Source organism: Hyaena hyaena, unplaced genomic scaffold (assembly GCF_003009895.1).
Source record: "Hyaena hyaena isolate Hyena2069 unplaced genomic scaffold, ASM300989v1 scaffold_128, whole genome shotgun sequence".
Classification (NCBI taxonomy): domain Eukaryota; kingdom Metazoa; phylum Chordata; class Mammalia; order Carnivora; family Hyaenidae; genus Hyaena; species Hyaena hyaena.
This window is the reverse complement of record NW_024080760.1, coordinates 1,926,937-1,942,088: the sequence shown is the minus strand read 5'-3', so window position 1 is coordinate 1,942,088 and position 15,152 is coordinate 1,926,937. Positions and strand designations below refer to the sequence as shown.

The following is a 15,152-nucleotide window of genomic DNA, read 5'->3' as shown; positions in this document are numbered from 1 at the left end:
TCCGGGTGCTTCTTCTGCCCTCTCCTACCCAGACCGGAAAGAAAGCTGTGAGTCTGGCCAGAGGGAGCCAAGGGGTGCTCACCCCTACGCCGAAGGTCCCAGGCCATGATTGCTCAAGCCATGCTTGCATTGGGACATGTATGAGACACACGCTGTGCCCAGGCAGTGCTCTACAGTGAGTGGCCATGATCTTGCACCCGGGCTGCAAGGAGTCCTGAAAAGTGCCTGCCTACAGGGACTGTCAAGGGGACAGCCCTGACCCCACCTTTTACAGCTGCATGACCTCAGGTAGACTCTGTAAGCTCTGTGAACCTCAGTTTCCCCATCAGAAGCAACCATAACAACAACTAAAATGTTTGGAATGTTCATTCTGGCATTTGTTCAAATGTTTTGCACAAACTATCTCATTTAGTATCTGGGTACACATTGGTATTACTCTCATTTTTACAGATGTGGCAGCTAAGGCACCTGTAATCTTAAATAACTTGCCCAGGGTCACAGGCTGGCAGGGGAATGGCTTGTTCGAGACCCTCCAGCAAGAGGCCGAGCGGGGCTCTAGTGTCCAGACTCCTAGTTCAGTGCTCTTTGGCTCCCCCAGGTGGCTGGATTAGGACCCCAAGTGCTCGACTCCTAAGGGCTCCTTTAATGACCGCCTGTGTGGCACACGGAGAGGAGAGGACAGCAGCCAATGGCTCTTCTGAGAGTCTGAACAGTCACTTGAACACCAAAATTGTTTTGCACGTGGGCATAAGAACCCCTCCTTTGAAGGATGCCATGAGCAATGCATGAAATAATGAGTCTAAAGCAAACCACACCCTGTGCAAGAGGGTGATTATAAAGATTCCCATTGATATGACAAATACACTTCCCTGCTGGCCATCTCATGGGTACAGTTGTTTACATCATTGGAAATCGGGGACCCACTTGCAGCCAGTGCTCCAAAATGGGGGTGCCGGGAAACCCCATGTATGAATTTGAAGGTGGCTTCCAGGCAAGGGAAAACGGCAAGATTGCTGTTTGGGGAAGCCAGGTGCAGTTGGGTGGTGTGAGAGGCTCTCTTATTACCTTAAAATCCTTCTTTAGAACCATCTTTGGGCAACTGATTCTCCTCAACTCCCCACTCTCTCCCCCTCTTTCATCGTGAAGTCTGGGGCAGGTGTGTTGTTTTTAGGGTCTGCGTGAATAGTCAAGCCTGGGCTGGGAGCTGAAATATCAATAGACAATCCATTTATAAGAGAGTCTGAGGCGCAGTCAGATCTTTGGGGAACCTGCATCTTGCTTTCTGACTTACCTGCAATTGTACTGTTCAGCTCAACAAAAGGCAAGTTGAAAGAGCGTTCCCCACTTCATCTTGCGTATGAAAGGAGCAAGACCCGGCTGTGAAGAGGCCCTGTAGGATTATTCTCTCTAACTTAGAAATTTATCCAATTTTCTCTGTTCTTTATCAGAGTGGAAGGCAAAAGCTTTGCCAGTGTAGACCGAAAGATCGCGGTATAAAAAGCAATCTTAACTGACATGGGGTTTTGAAATCAGCTCCTGAACCTGAGTGATGCCTCCCTTCACCAGTTAGAAAGCAGAGTGGGATTTGCACGGGGGCATTAACCAGCAGACAGTAGATCAGAAACGGACCCTCTTTGAGGCCAGCTGTGAGGGACACTGTGAATCATGAAATGAAAAGGAACTAAAAAGGCCGAGAGGCTGGTTTCTGGAGTGATATTTTGCGTTACAGCATGGCTTATATCTAAATTAGAGAAACACTATCACCTTGGTTTAGATCCAAATTTTAGACTTCCTTAGAGGGTCTTTTTCCACCATTAAAAAATGCCTAATTTCCATAAGGAGAAGAAGAAAGGCATTCATGTGACTCTCTCATCCTGGGTAATGGCGGGCAGGTCGAGGAATGGTAATAAGATCTAATGTTTTAGGAGACTCCTGATTAGACCCATTGTCCTGCAGCACCACTCACTGTTTTGTCCCAGGAATGCTGCTGGAATTCTAATCTTCTGAGTCCTTAAAATTAAGACAGGATACAACCTGGCCCGTTTTGAGATTGTGAGCAAATCCTGAGGAACAGTGGCAGGGGGAGGTAAACCTAGGCACAAAAAGCTTAAACTGGCTTACATCCTGTAGGCCGGTTGTAGCTAAGCTTGTGCCCTTCTTAGGGTCCTGTTGTAATTGTCCCCATGCCCCCTGCCCCCCCCCCCCGGTTCCCCAAACCACCACGAAACAAAAACAGATCCAACACATAGAGTAGCTTTAGCTCTGAGGAACCCTAAGGTGTTCTCATGAGAACAGAAGGGTTGTTATGACCCGCAGCCATCACAGAGAGAAACTGAGTCACATTATGGTGAAGCGATTTGCTCCGAGTCAGAACTCAAAGCCCTTTTGTGACCTGGAGGTGGGTAAAACTGTTCTGTTTAGGCAGGCGGGCAGTCACCTCACTGCCAGGGGGAAACAAAATAATCCAGGCTGTTGCCTGGGCTTGGGTGTAGATCTCCACTTTCTCTCTTTTTTTGTTTTTTTTAAATATTTTTATTTATTTCTAGGAGAGAGAGAGACAGCATGAGCAGGGGAGGGTCAGAGAGAGAGGGAGATACAGACTCTGAAATAGGCTCCAGGCTCTGAGCTGGCAGTCAGCACAGAGCCCGACGCAGGGCTCGAACCCATGAACTGCGAGATCATGACCTACGCGAAAGTCGGACGCTTAACTGACTAAGCCACCCAGGCGCCCCCTCCACTTTCTCTTTAAGCGATCACACTCTCTCTTTAAGCGATCGTTGGCATCCATCGCCTTGGCTTCTAAAACTCGTGCAGTTTGACTTAACGGCATGCAGAATGCACTCCGAAGGAAGATGTTGACACGTCACAATGAAGCATTATTACAAATCAAGGATCTTGAAATGCCCTGAGAGTCTTAGGCACTCTCTCGGTAAAAGCCACTGATTTTCTTCCCACAGTTCCGCTACAAGTCAGACCTGATGGGCATGAAGGGGACAGGATGGCAGGCGCTGAGTTCCCCACAGCTAGAGAGTGCAAAGAAGGCCGGAGAACTCATCAGCGAGGTACCACCAACCCGACCCTATCATACACGCAACCCATAGCATCCACTCCCTCCTGAAGAGGGAACCTGCTTACAGGGTGGAGATCCCAAGAAGGTCCCATGGCCACTGGATGCCCAGCATTTTTCCTGGCCTTTTGCAACCCAATGGCAAGACTGAACAAGATTTCCCTCCCCATGAGTTCACTTGCTGGGGAGTTAAAGGCATGTTCCAAACTGGGCAGTGAAAGACAGATGACTCACTAGAAAGTTGTCAGTAGGCACATTAGGTTGTTAGGAGCTAAACTGGCCCATTATTTTCATGGGGGCCCAGAACGTGTCATCCACCTACTGAGTTTACTCGGAGTGTCCAGTGTCTGGGGGTATCTGATTTCAGAAGGTTACACACTGCACAGGGAATGGTTCCCTTCAGCCAACTCCCCACTGCATTGGTGGCCTGGGATCCCCTTGAGGGTGGCACTACCTTCTCCCACTTCTTAGTAACAGACCTCACTGGGACCCTGTTGATGCTGAATTCTCCCCCCTACTGGATTCCTTTATTGTGACGGGCCAGGCTATTGTGCAGCCTTTTTCCCCCCTCGGGAGAGTAAATACTTGTAAAATGTTCCTTATCACAGAGGCAGTGGGGATCTCTTGTGTACCCCTGTGAGGCACCCACCAAGAAGAGAAACTTGTTTTCCAATAGTGTCATTGGCACATTTGGTACCAAGTGGGTGGGGTGAAGCTCCATCCCAAAAAAATGCACAGGGTTCGACTGTTTGATGGGAATCTGTGTCTGTTTCTTACAGACTAAATACCGTAAGAAACCAGATAGTATCAAGTTCACCACGGTGGTTGACTCCCCAGACCTGGTTCATGCCAAGAACAGCTACAAGCATTGCAACGAGGTGGGTATCTTTCATCACTCATCTTAGGTGCCCTGTAGTGAGTACTGCTGCTCGGTACTCAGTGCTTAAGAGGATGGGCTTGGGACAGATGTGAGGGCAGACCTGCTGTCTACTGCCTGGGTGATCGAGAACCAGGTACTTCTCTCTTCTAATCTCTGCTCCCTTATTTGAAAGGACGGCAATGAAGGCACCATTTCATAAGATTAAGTGAAATAAATGAGGATTAAATAAACAAACGTGTGTGAAGCTTTTAACAAGTATCTGCAACATAGTGAGCCCTCAATAAATGTCCCCTGTTACAGTTTGTTCATAATCATAACAGTAATAATACTAAGTATTATTGATGATCTTTTATTAAACATGAGATTCATCTTAATTATTGAGAGTAATGAAATTAAAAGCTGAACAGAACCCAGTTAGAAAAAAGGAAGAGCCATATTAAAAGCTTCTTTCTGCTTCTACTTCGTATGATTTAGCCTCACTCCTTCTCTCCTATATTTCTTTTGGAGTACAGAAAGTTAAATATTTTTTTTCTGAAATTGTCAAGGGATTTGACTTTGCACAGACTGACAAAACCGACCCCTCATCACATGGAGTCCAAATGTTGTACCGAAACATTCATGCTTGCGAAGTCCAGGTGGAGTTTGGAAAAGGATTAGAATACTATATTTTCCTCTCGCAAAGTAGAGGAGACTCAATCCCTTCGTAAAATCATCTGTAACTCTTAGATCAGTGCTCTAAAAACAGCAACTAAGAGAGACTTCAAGTTTTAAAATCATGTCTTCCTGGGACGCAGGTAGACTACGGAAACTTTAATTTTCTGGAAACATAGTACAGCATTTCATGGTAAAAAAAGGCTTATTAGCTGTTGGGTCTTTTTATTATTATCCATGTCCAACAACAAGGGCATTAAGGCATCTCGTTACAAGTAGAAACCTTGAACGATGTTCAGTTGCAAAGATTCTTGAAAAATCCACACACCTTAGTCTGCTGTAAAACACACAGGTGTAGCCAGCAAGGATCATGGTGTGGGGCCCATTTGGAGCAGATCTTGATGAATATTTTAAACAGATTCTATTGAAAACCAGCCAACCCCACATGACTCCCGGTGCACAGACCCCTTCGGTAGGCCGGTGTGTTCTGTCTGGGTGCTGGCCGGAGGCCCTCCATGTGCTGGGCTGGGTTCTGCTCCCACGATGGGGGGCACTGAGAGGGAGGGGCAGGAAGGGAGCTGGCCTGCTTTCCGTCTGTCATTTCGGCCGGCACAGTTCTGCCTTTACCATGAGCCTGTCTTCCCCACAGCGCCTGTACAGGTCGGGCGATGCCGAGTCCCTGCACAGATACACCCTGGTCCCCGACCACCCTGATTTCACCAGAGCCCGCCTCAACGCGCAGCACCTGAGTGACGTAAGTGATGCGGCCGTTCACGTGCTGTGTGCCGATTTCTGTAAATGTATCCATACCCGAACCGGATGTTATCCGTTGGGGAAGAAACGGCCCCAGGAAGGAGGACTTTGGATGGGCAGAACATGGGACCGAGAGTGAGACAGACCACATGTGTGACTCTGCGTCACCTTCCTCGCTGGGCCTCGGTTTCCTCAGCTGGAAAATGGGATGGAGGTGGGCGAACCAATGCTTGTGGTTCCTTCCAGCTCGAAAATTCCGGTCCCGGGCATGACTGCGAAGGCCTCAGTCATGTGCTCTCCTGGTCCTGGGAGGTGCAGACACTTGCTCTGTTTCTTTCCCGAACACATTTCCTGAAGCCGGCTGACTTCAGAGACACTGTGGCACTTTCTCACCACCCAGTTTGGGAAGACGCCGCAATTGTCGTCCATCGGGCGCAAACACCATCTCCTCTTTTGTGCGCGAGGCGGTGGCCTCCCACGCTTCTGTGTCCCTTAGATGTGTGCCCTTTGCGGGCATGACCAAGATGCTGTTTCCTAAACCCAGACTTGTTGTTAGCAGGGGTCGGAGGCCTCCGGTTGTAATAGAATAGGCGGCCGCTCGGCCTGCAAAGCTGTGATCTGGGGATAACAGGTAGCCAGGCGGCAGAATCAAAAGACGCTGTCAGATCAGAATAACACAGGCTGAGTGTGTCGGCCTGGGGCAGCGCGGGGCCTCCCAGAGTCCGGCCATTCTTCCCTCCCTGGCCTGGCCATTGTGTCCTGGGGCTTCGCGCAGATCAACAGCTGCTACCCTGCACCCCAGAGGTGGCCGCTTCACAGGGGTTAGAGAGGCGCCTTCTAGTTAGCGTGCGTATTAGTTTGTTGCGTTTGTAAAGCCCTGTGGGATCCCACGCGGTGAATGCGATGGTGCTTTGTAAATATGAGTTATTATGACCATTTGATGCTTTTGAGGGATGCGCGAGCGATAATTTTAGAACGGCAGCTCTGGTGGGCTGACCTCCATCTGGGGAAGTGGACCTCCCCCTCCACGGAGCTTGGACAAAACAGCCACCACATTCATGCTTCAAGGATGGGGGAAGGCCAGGCCTCCATCTGACAAACTATCGGAGGCCCATCACCCTGAAAAACTGGGATAAGACTGCCAGTCAGTTTGGGGGCCAGCTTAAGGAGGACGGCCACCCCAGGCCGGTGACAGCGCATCTTCTGGCTCTCAAGGGACGCCGATCTGTAGAGTCCCGGAGCTGAAATTAGCCGCCGGGGCATGCGGAATATGGAGAACTCATGAACCTCTTTTGAAAGAGCACTTCTTCGGGGGCGTGTAGAATGCACACAATTGGATCAAGTGCTCTGTGAGGAAGATGTGGAGGGAAAGTGACCTTCCTGGGCAAAGAAAGCCATTGAGATGTGTAAGGCAGCCGAAATAACTAAAAATCAAATGACTCTAATGTGTGAGGCTGAGGACAAAACTGCGCCCACTGTGATAAAGAAGAGAAACGCCCAGGGTTCCAAATCAAAGCGCCTACGGAATGGAAAGGCTCCCAGTGGCAAGGCAGAAACCTCAACAGAATAAAAAAAAAACTCAGGGAGGAAGTGATGACAATCAAGCAAATAGTATACAGGGAGAAGGGGGCAGGAGAAAGGGAGCCGGCGCCTTGGGGGGACCCCAATTTGGGCCACCCTCACTCGTCGGCCCTCGGCTGCAGAGACTTGGATGTGGGGGGGTGTCAACACCACAGCGGGGTGACGCTGGAGTTTGAGGCTGAGTGAAGTTCAGTGTCCTTACCCAGCCCAGATCTGGTGTGGAGGTCCTTTTTAGGAAGGGGCCAACCGTCACCTTCCCAGGGGACGCTAAGCATTTAGACTCTATGTGCTGGGCCGCCATATGAGGGAGCATAAAGCTAAAGGTGATGGCGGGTCTTTCGTTATCTGAATGCTTCTCCCCTTCTACATATCCCTGGGTCACGCCTGCTAAACTCAGTGGTGACCCGGGAAATCGAATCCTTTGGGCCTTGTTTGTGACCCATCGATTAGGTGATTGCTCCAAGGGTATTGGCTCTGTATTTCTAGGCCCTTGAACGTAGTAGGCATTTGGCTCATGGTTGGTGGTGTTGGATGTGGGAGGTGGAGGCGATGATGAAGGTGAAGGTGCCGGATGGCAGTACCTAAAAATGTGGAGCTCCGCCGTGCCCGGCTCAGCCTCCATGGGCCTCTCTGATCCTGGGCCCAGGTGTGCGGTGGTGTGAGGCACTTTGCTTTTTATCTGCCATCCCCGCTTTGCTTAATCTCCTCAGTCTCCTGTAGAACAGAGCCTCAGGCCTGACCTCTATTTCCAAGTGACAAAAGTAAGGTTCTTAAAGCTCCTCCTGACCTGCTAGGGCTCTTGGAAAGAGTGAGCCGCAGACACGGTCTGGGGCCGTCACTTTGTCGTCTGCTGCCGCTGCGGCTCACCTGCTGTCTCCCTTCTCTGTGGCTGAATAAAGGACAGCCCTCCACTGGAGTCTCCAGATGGTTCCTTTCATGGAGCCATTCCCTTATCTTAAAAAAAAAATTATTAGCTACACGAAGGCGTGGGGGATTTTGATGCTCTGTCGGTTATGTGGGTCTACCTGAGGACTAGAGGGTGTGATTACAGACTCCTGGAGGGTGTATGAGAACAACTTCAAAAGGGGGAAAATGAAAGAAGAAGATGTGAAATAACACGGGTCAGGAACTCTGTCAGGTTCTTGGCAATCAATTTAATTCGGGTGAAGGCTCTTCCCTTGGTTGCAGGCACACGGGGTGCCTGTGGGGTGCGGCACGCTTCATAGTGATGGCGTGGCATGGCTTCGGGAGCTGCTGAGGGGCTCCCACGAAGTCTTTGGAGCTAACAAACACATGGCTGCCGGGACCTAAGGAAGAGTACTTTCTGCATGTCTGAAGAAGTAGAGTTCTCAAACTTTTTCTGGAAGCTGCCAATCTGAGGCACCGAAAGTGAATGCAAAGATAGGAAAGAGTAGGGCAGGCACCTCTCCTACCAACGGGAAGTAGCAGATGAGCAAGGCTCATGGAGCCCAGAGCCACCAGAGCAGGGCCTGATGATCAGGCCAGGGGCTTCGAGCTGCAGCCCTTCCTGGCCAGCCCCACCAATGGGAGAGCCGGGGAGGTCCTTGGGATGGGTGTGGGGCTGTGGCTCTGTCCTTAGGCCCCTGCAAGGTCGAGGGTGTGTGTTTAGGAACTGTTCCTGCTCAGAACTAACAACGTGCCAGATGTGGAATGCTCACTCCCTGCTCACTCATATCTTTGTTTTCACCATCTAGAAAGCCTATAGAAACTCTTGGGAACAGACACGGGCTGGCGGCTACGACTTCAGGCTGGACGCCATTCCGTTCCAGACCGCCCGGGCCTCCAGAGAGATCGCCAGTGACGTAAGACCTTCGGCTCTCTCTCCCTCCACCGCTGAGAGTCCTGACTGGTTTCCCTGGTCCTGTTGAAAAGAAAACCACCAGGAACCCAAACTGAACAAATATTCCAAATGAAATTAAAATTGGGCCTTATTTCCTAGAATCTTAGCTAGAAATTTCAAGTTCAAATTGGGGAAGGCTGTGTTCCTACTTCCTCTCTTTCAAGAGAGACACTCTGATTATTTTTTTTAATTTTTCAAGTTTATTTATTTATTTTGAGAGATAGAGAGAGCACATGTGAGGGGCAGAGAGAAAGGGAGAGAGAGAGAATCGCAAACAGACTGTGCACTGTTACAGTGCAGATATCAAGCGTCAGTCACTTGACTGACTTAGCCACCCAGGTGCTCCAAGACAGATGCTCTTTTTTTTTTTTTTCCAGTGTTTATTTTTGAAAGAGAGACAGAGAGCAGGCGAGGGTCAGAGAGAGAGGGAGACACAGAATCCGAAGCAGGCTCCAGGCTCCAGCTGTCAGCACAGAGCCTGATGCGGGGCTTAAACCTACTAACTATGAGATCATGACCAGAGCCGAAGTCAGATGCTTAACTGACTGAGCCACCTGGGCCCTCTCAAAACAGACACTCTTAAAAGCTGATGTATGTGTACCAACAGGTCAGTTAACATGTGATTGATGTGTTGATCTGCAACACATTGAGCTTTTCACCTAGACTGATCTGAGTTCAAGTCAGGGCTTAGTCACTTAGGACTCGGCTGTGTGGTGTTGGACAAGTTGCTTGTATTCTCTGAAGGCAGATTTCTACATCTATGAGCTACGGATATACTTTTTATCTCCTAGGATTGATGTAGGAGTGAAAACAAAATAGTTTACTGTGTCGTACAAATAACAAGTGTTTGACACACGGCAGCCATTGTTATGGGAGAGGAAGGCATCCTTGACTAGATCACCGATCCTTAACACAATAAGTACAGAGAGCAAGGGCAAGCATTTAGAAACCTTTCCAGCAACTAACCATGGTGACACCCAAGCATGTGCCCTGCGGACTCCTCTTGAGCAGGGCTGGGGCCGGGTGTCATCGAGTGCACACAGCACCGCTGCAGGTGCAGTAGAACCTGGGACTTTGACTGATTGGAAATTCAAAAAGCAAAACAAAATGAATGTGGCCCTTCACGCCCAATGGTTTGAGGAGCCCTGGGCTGGGTCCCTGCAAAACGGAAAGAATCAAAGGAAGAGTGGCTGCTGACGGGGTGGGCGCGTTTCTCTTCCTGTGGGTTAACAGCAGCGGCGGTAATACCCAGAGCTGCCCTCAGGGGGCGTGAGCCTGTGCCAGACTCGGAGCTCAGCCCCTAGCTCGTTGAACCCTGTCAGTGTCCCGTGGGGTGGAGGTTCACTCTCCCATTTTATCAGGTGGGGAAACTGAGGCTCAGAGAGACTCAGTCACTGGCCCAAGGCCACAGAGCTAGAAGGTAGCACCGGGAGAGATGGATCCCAGGTGTGCCTGAATCCGAAGCTGCCCCCTTCCCCCATCCTTGAACTTCCTGCTGGGGATCTTGTGGACGGGTGGGGGAGGGGAGCCCGGCACCTGCCCGACCCACCTCTGCTCCTCTGACCTGCAGTTCCGGTATAAAGAGGCCTTCCTTCGAGACCGGGGCCTGCAGATTGGGTACTGCAGCGTCCAGGACGACCCCCGGATGAGGCATTTCCTCAGCGTCGGCAGACTCCAGAGTGACAACGAGTACAAGAAGGACTTCGTCAAGAGTCGGTCCCAGTTCCACAGCCGCCCCGACCAGCCCGGCTTCCTCCACGCCAGGAGGAGCCAGCAGCTGGCCAGCGACGTGTGCTACAGGCAGCCCCTGCCCCAGCCCACCTGCGACCCCGAGCAGCTGGGCCTGAAGCACGCTCAGAAGGCCCACCAGCTGCAGAGTGATGTGAGCTGCCCCCACCCGCCGGCCCAGGCCCTTCCTCCTGTGCTTCGGCCTCTCGGCCCAGTCACATGTGGGAGGGGGCGGGGTGGAGGTAGAACCCAGGACACCTGACGCCCTGTGGAGGCTTTACTGTGGGCCACGGCTGTGCCAAACGTAGCTCCCACAGCAACCCATCCCACTTCACAGATGAGGAACCGGAGGCTTAGAGAGGTTAAGTAACTTACTCAAGGTCACACAGCCAATAAGTGCCAGACCTGGGATCCGAACCCCAATTGGTTTGTTGGCAGGGCTCAAGTTCTTGATGGCTATGCCATACTGTTTCCGAGGAGGCTTAGCAGTTTCCCGACTCAGCCCTTGCACTTTCTCTGGAATGTAGCTGCAGCCCAGAGAAGGGAAATGGCTTTCCCAGGGCCACAGAGCAAATTGAGGTAGGAGCTTGGACTTGAACCAAGTTGAGGTAGGAGCTCAGACTTGAACCAGTTCTCCCCACCATCCGCCACCACCATAGCTCCCATCGCTTACATGGAAAGATGGAGGGCACGGCAACATGGTGGCCCAGCTGGCAGCCCATTGGGCCCTCACCTCCAGGGAGCTTCTGCTTAAGACAAGTTTGCTCCCCTTGGTCCTGGCCTTACTGACAACCTTGTATTCTCTACTCTGTGGCCAAATCACCCCAAACCCTGCTGACCTATTCCTCTTGCTTTCCTCCATCCCCCTAAGGTCAAGTACAAATCAGACCTGAACCTGACCAGAGGTATCGGCTGGACCCCTCCTGGCTCCTACAAAGTGGAGATGGCCCGGCGGGCAGCAGAACTGGCCAAGGCCAGGGGCCTGGGTCTCCGGGGGGCTGACGTGAGTAGCAAGCTCTGGACCTACCCCAGCTTGCACGGCCATGGGGAAAGGCAAACTCACTGTTTCTTTTCAAACTTTATTTTTGGCCAGAGGTCAGCTGGCTCTAAAGAAGTGTGCAATGCAGCTCGAGCAAGGCGCCTAATTTCATGGGTCTGAGATGACCAGGCGGATGACACCCGGGTTAAACTTCCTGCAGGGTTTTCTCTGAAGTCACAGCCATTAGTTCTGCGGAGACAAACCCACCGGGGCTACATCAATCCCGGGCCACGGCAGCCCAGGCTGTGCCGACTGCTTGCTCGTTACATTTGCAGAAAGGGTCAGGGACTCGCTGGCTGCGATAGTCTGGGTTTTGAACCTACTTTGTTCAGAAGAAAGACACCACGTCTAAATGAGAGATTGGCTTTGCTTCTTTCTCCTTCTTGCCTCAAGGATCCTTTTTCTTGGGGAGGGTGGAAGAGGGGAAGGGCAGGGGAGGGGGAGCATTTTAAACGCTCCCGGGGCATCTTAGGCAGCTCATCGTGTGGGAGCAGGGCGGGAGCTTCGTTCTGACTCAGGGGGGTGTGTTTGATTTCTGCAGGGGGGGCCAGAAGCTGTGGGGCCCGCAGATAATCAGAGGGGGGACGTGAACCCAGACGCCACCGAGATTCTGCATGTCAAAAGGAGGAGAGGTCTGCCGTTGTGAGCAAGCAGCATCCACCCGGAGTCCTTGGGAAAGAGGCTGGGAAGGAAGCGTGTCTACCAGAGACATGATTCGGTTCCAGCGAGCCGGAAACATGACATGCCAGCCCATCCCCCCGAGCCGCCTTTTACTTAAACAGCGACTCTTAGAAAGCTCCAGAGAGTTGTAATTTCGTTCCTCCGTGTCATCCTGAAAGTAGGTGGCCGGGTCCACTGTGCACCTTGGGTGTCCGGCATGAGGAATAAAGATGTAAAGGTGACTTCCAGTGGGTCTGATCATTCTTTAATCCCACATTTGCAAATGTCCGAGGTGAAGGCAGTCTGTGATTTTTCCATAAGGTAACCATCGTTTGAAGGGAAGCAAACAAAATATATGTTGGGTTGATTCTGGCATTTCTTAGTCCAGGATGCGCTAGGCTGGGCGGCCATTGTCTGTATGTAGGGCATAGACTCTTGACTCTATGGCCTCCTGGGGATGCCCAAGGCTGCCCGTGAGGCCTTGCCTTATCTGGGTGCCAAGGTGAAGGGGCCCTCAGGTTAAGAAAACACCTTAGAAGCTAGTCTCTCTTTGGATGGTGGCTGTGATCCAATTCAGGAATTTGGTAACTTGGGTGTAGACTCCTGGCTTCTTCCCACATTCCAGGCCCCAGCTCACTATCCCGTAGACATAGTAGGTACCATTTTTCTCACAGGTCAGAGGGCCTCCTGAGTCACCCTAAGGGAAAAGACACATGGGTTCAGCTTGTGAATCAGAGACACCCCCCCCCCCCCGCCATCTTCCATGAGGAGAGGCCGGGGTGTGTGGTGTGAGCTTGCCTGGCAGGTTTCCCTGGAAGGTGCTGGCAGACACCCGCCTATGCCTTATACTACACAAAGCTCTGAAGGGAGAGAAGTGAACACCAACGTATGTCCCTGAGTCCAGGAGGGTTTGACAGATGTGCCGCAGGGCTGGGCCACAGTGCCTTGGTCAGACCCCTATGTCCATGCTCTTGCTCATGACTCATAGTCACACAGAGAGTTCTCAGGGACCCTCAACTTCTCATTCCTGCAGGGGCCTGGGTGGGGGACGGTGCCCTGTTTGGCTAGAGCCCATCCAGGACGCACAGGGGCCACGCACAGGGTTGAAAGAATAAGGCTTAGAAATAGTAGGGCCCACATGTTCAGCATGGTCTGTGGGGTTAGCGGTTTTGGGTTCCAAACTAGGCTTATGGACTGCTAGCCACCAGGGCCTCAGTTTCTCACGTTGTAAACCGTAGAGAGCAACAGACCACCCCCCACCCCGCCCTGGCTCTTGCCCGGATTAATGTTTGTAAAGTACATAGAATAGCAGCTGATTCATACTGAGCCCCCAGTTAAATTAGCAGGAGGAGCGTGGTGAGAAGACAGCCCTCAACACGTACTTCCGCTTACTCGGCAACTGATAGGATTTTCAGTGAACTATCTCTTCGAATCTTAGCCACACCTTCAGATTTTATGCATATGTTATTTCCATATTATAGATTAGACACCTTTCATACCTCTCTGGGACCTCCTGTCCAGACACTGCTCTCGACTCTCCCTGGTGCTCAGCTCCAAGGTGACCAGCGCTCTTTCCTCCGTGGACCCCTAGGGTCTACACTGCTTTTACAGCACTGTCTCAGTTTTAAGGGCCTCCGTTGATGTGTTCCTCAAGGGCACAAGCATATTTTATTCATCTTACTGGTTCTACCTAAAGAATGTTGGGTTCTTGACAATCCCGTCGTGTAAGGTATGCCTCCATAACTGCCTCCCAACCCCGGGCTCTTGGTCTGGCCTCTGTGCCCAGTGTACATTCCACCCACGTTTCCTTCTCCAAGTGCCATTTGGAGTCTCTGACCTGGCAGGAGTCTTTTCCAGGCTTCTGAAGGTTTCCTGCACAAACCATGCTGTCATCGATCATGTGGTCATAGAGTCGGCGGGAGTTGCACAACGTATTGGCAATCAGCTTGACCTTGGCATCCAGGAGCTGGCGGGACCCTTCCCCTGTGGGGTGGAGAAAAGAGGTTGCCACTGTAGGGACCCAGGTGATACCCGTCCCACCAGAAGCTAGCACTGATAAAAAGAGGGCCACAGCTCTGAACTCAGAAAGGAAGTTTTCTCCAGGAGATGGGCGGAAAAGCCTCATATTTTAAGGATAGGGATCTTTGCCTCCAGCCTTCACCGTGGTTTTACAGACCCTCATTGCTTTGCAGCAGGATCATGATTCCCTCTTCCGTCTGCCCAACTAGACCCTCAGATCACAAGGGCAGGGATAGTGTCTTCAACCATTTTGTAAAACTTCCTAGCAGAGGACTGGCACACAGTACATTCGTAATGAGGGATGAAGTGCCTGGTTGCTCCTCTGAGTGACCTACTTCCCAGAGCAGACATTTCTTTTCCTGAGGATCCTCTGTTCTGCTCAATCTGCTCTGGTCAGCAGAGTGATATCAAAAGGTTGAGGTGCAGGACAAGGAAGAACCTTACAAAAAGAAGTCTCTGGCTAGCCCCAGGTCTGATTAACCAGTGATCTTCATTCCCAGCAGCCTTCTGACAAGGTTGTGTATTACACTACATTTTCTTCACAAATACAGGTCTATTTAAAGTGTTCCTTGCTTTCCATTATTAAGGACAAGATTTGGAGGGAAGAGAAAACTATTTTGAGTATTTGAGAAAGACTTGAAATACACTTCAGAATTTCATATGTTAGAGAATATGATCTTATCAGTATATGGGGAAATTAATCCTGTGTTTACTTTTTTAGACAAGACCACATCCTAGAGACAAATCAAGAGCTTGATTTAAGAAAATGTGTAAAATGCCTACGATGCGGTGAGCCCTGAGCAAGGCACTATGGGAGAGAGAGATGAATAAGAGTGGACCCTGCCCTCCAGGGACTGACTTAGTGAATATCCTCATAGAATTCTATCAGCTCTTATTATCATGATTCCAAACC

General features: G+C 50.9%; 2 protein-coding genes across 4 annotated transcripts in view; one reads left to right on the top strand and one right to left on the bottom strand.

Annotated features, from left to right (window-relative positions):
- Positions 1 to 12,382, top strand: part of LOC120235359 (nebulin related anchoring protein) — a 70,953-nt gene extending 58,571 nt beyond the window's left edge. For all 3 annotated transcript variants that reach the window (XM_039237656.1, XM_039237657.1, XM_039237655.1), the window contains 7 exons: positions 2,958 to 3,062; positions 3,847 to 3,945; positions 5,248 to 5,352; positions 8,648 to 8,755; positions 10,364 to 10,675; positions 11,393 to 11,524; positions 12,102 to 12,382. In XM_039237656.1, the coding sequence (XP_039093587.1) occupies positions 2,958 to 3,062; positions 3,847 to 3,945; positions 5,248 to 5,352; positions 8,648 to 8,755; positions 10,364 to 10,675; positions 11,393 to 11,524; positions 12,102 to 12,206 (966 nt within the window). In that variant the 3' untranslated portion in view covers positions 12,207 to 12,382. The remainder of the gene's footprint in view (positions 1 to 2,957; positions 3,063 to 3,846; positions 3,946 to 5,247; positions 5,353 to 8,647; positions 8,756 to 10,363; positions 10,676 to 11,392; positions 11,525 to 12,101) is intronic.
- The window catches only part of HABP2 (hyaluronan binding protein 2), a 34,373-nt gene continuing 31,569 nt past the window's right edge, over positions 12,349 to 15,152 (bottom strand). Inside the window, exons 12-13 of the mRNA XM_039237658.1 lie at positions 14,058 to 14,203; positions 12,349 to 12,917 (exon numbers count right to left, since the gene is read on the bottom strand). Of these exons, the coding sequence (XP_039093589.1) occupies positions 12,753 to 12,917; positions 14,058 to 14,203 (311 nt within the window). The 3' untranslated portion in view covers positions 12,349 to 12,752. The remainder of the gene's footprint in view (positions 12,918 to 14,057; positions 14,204 to 15,152) is intronic.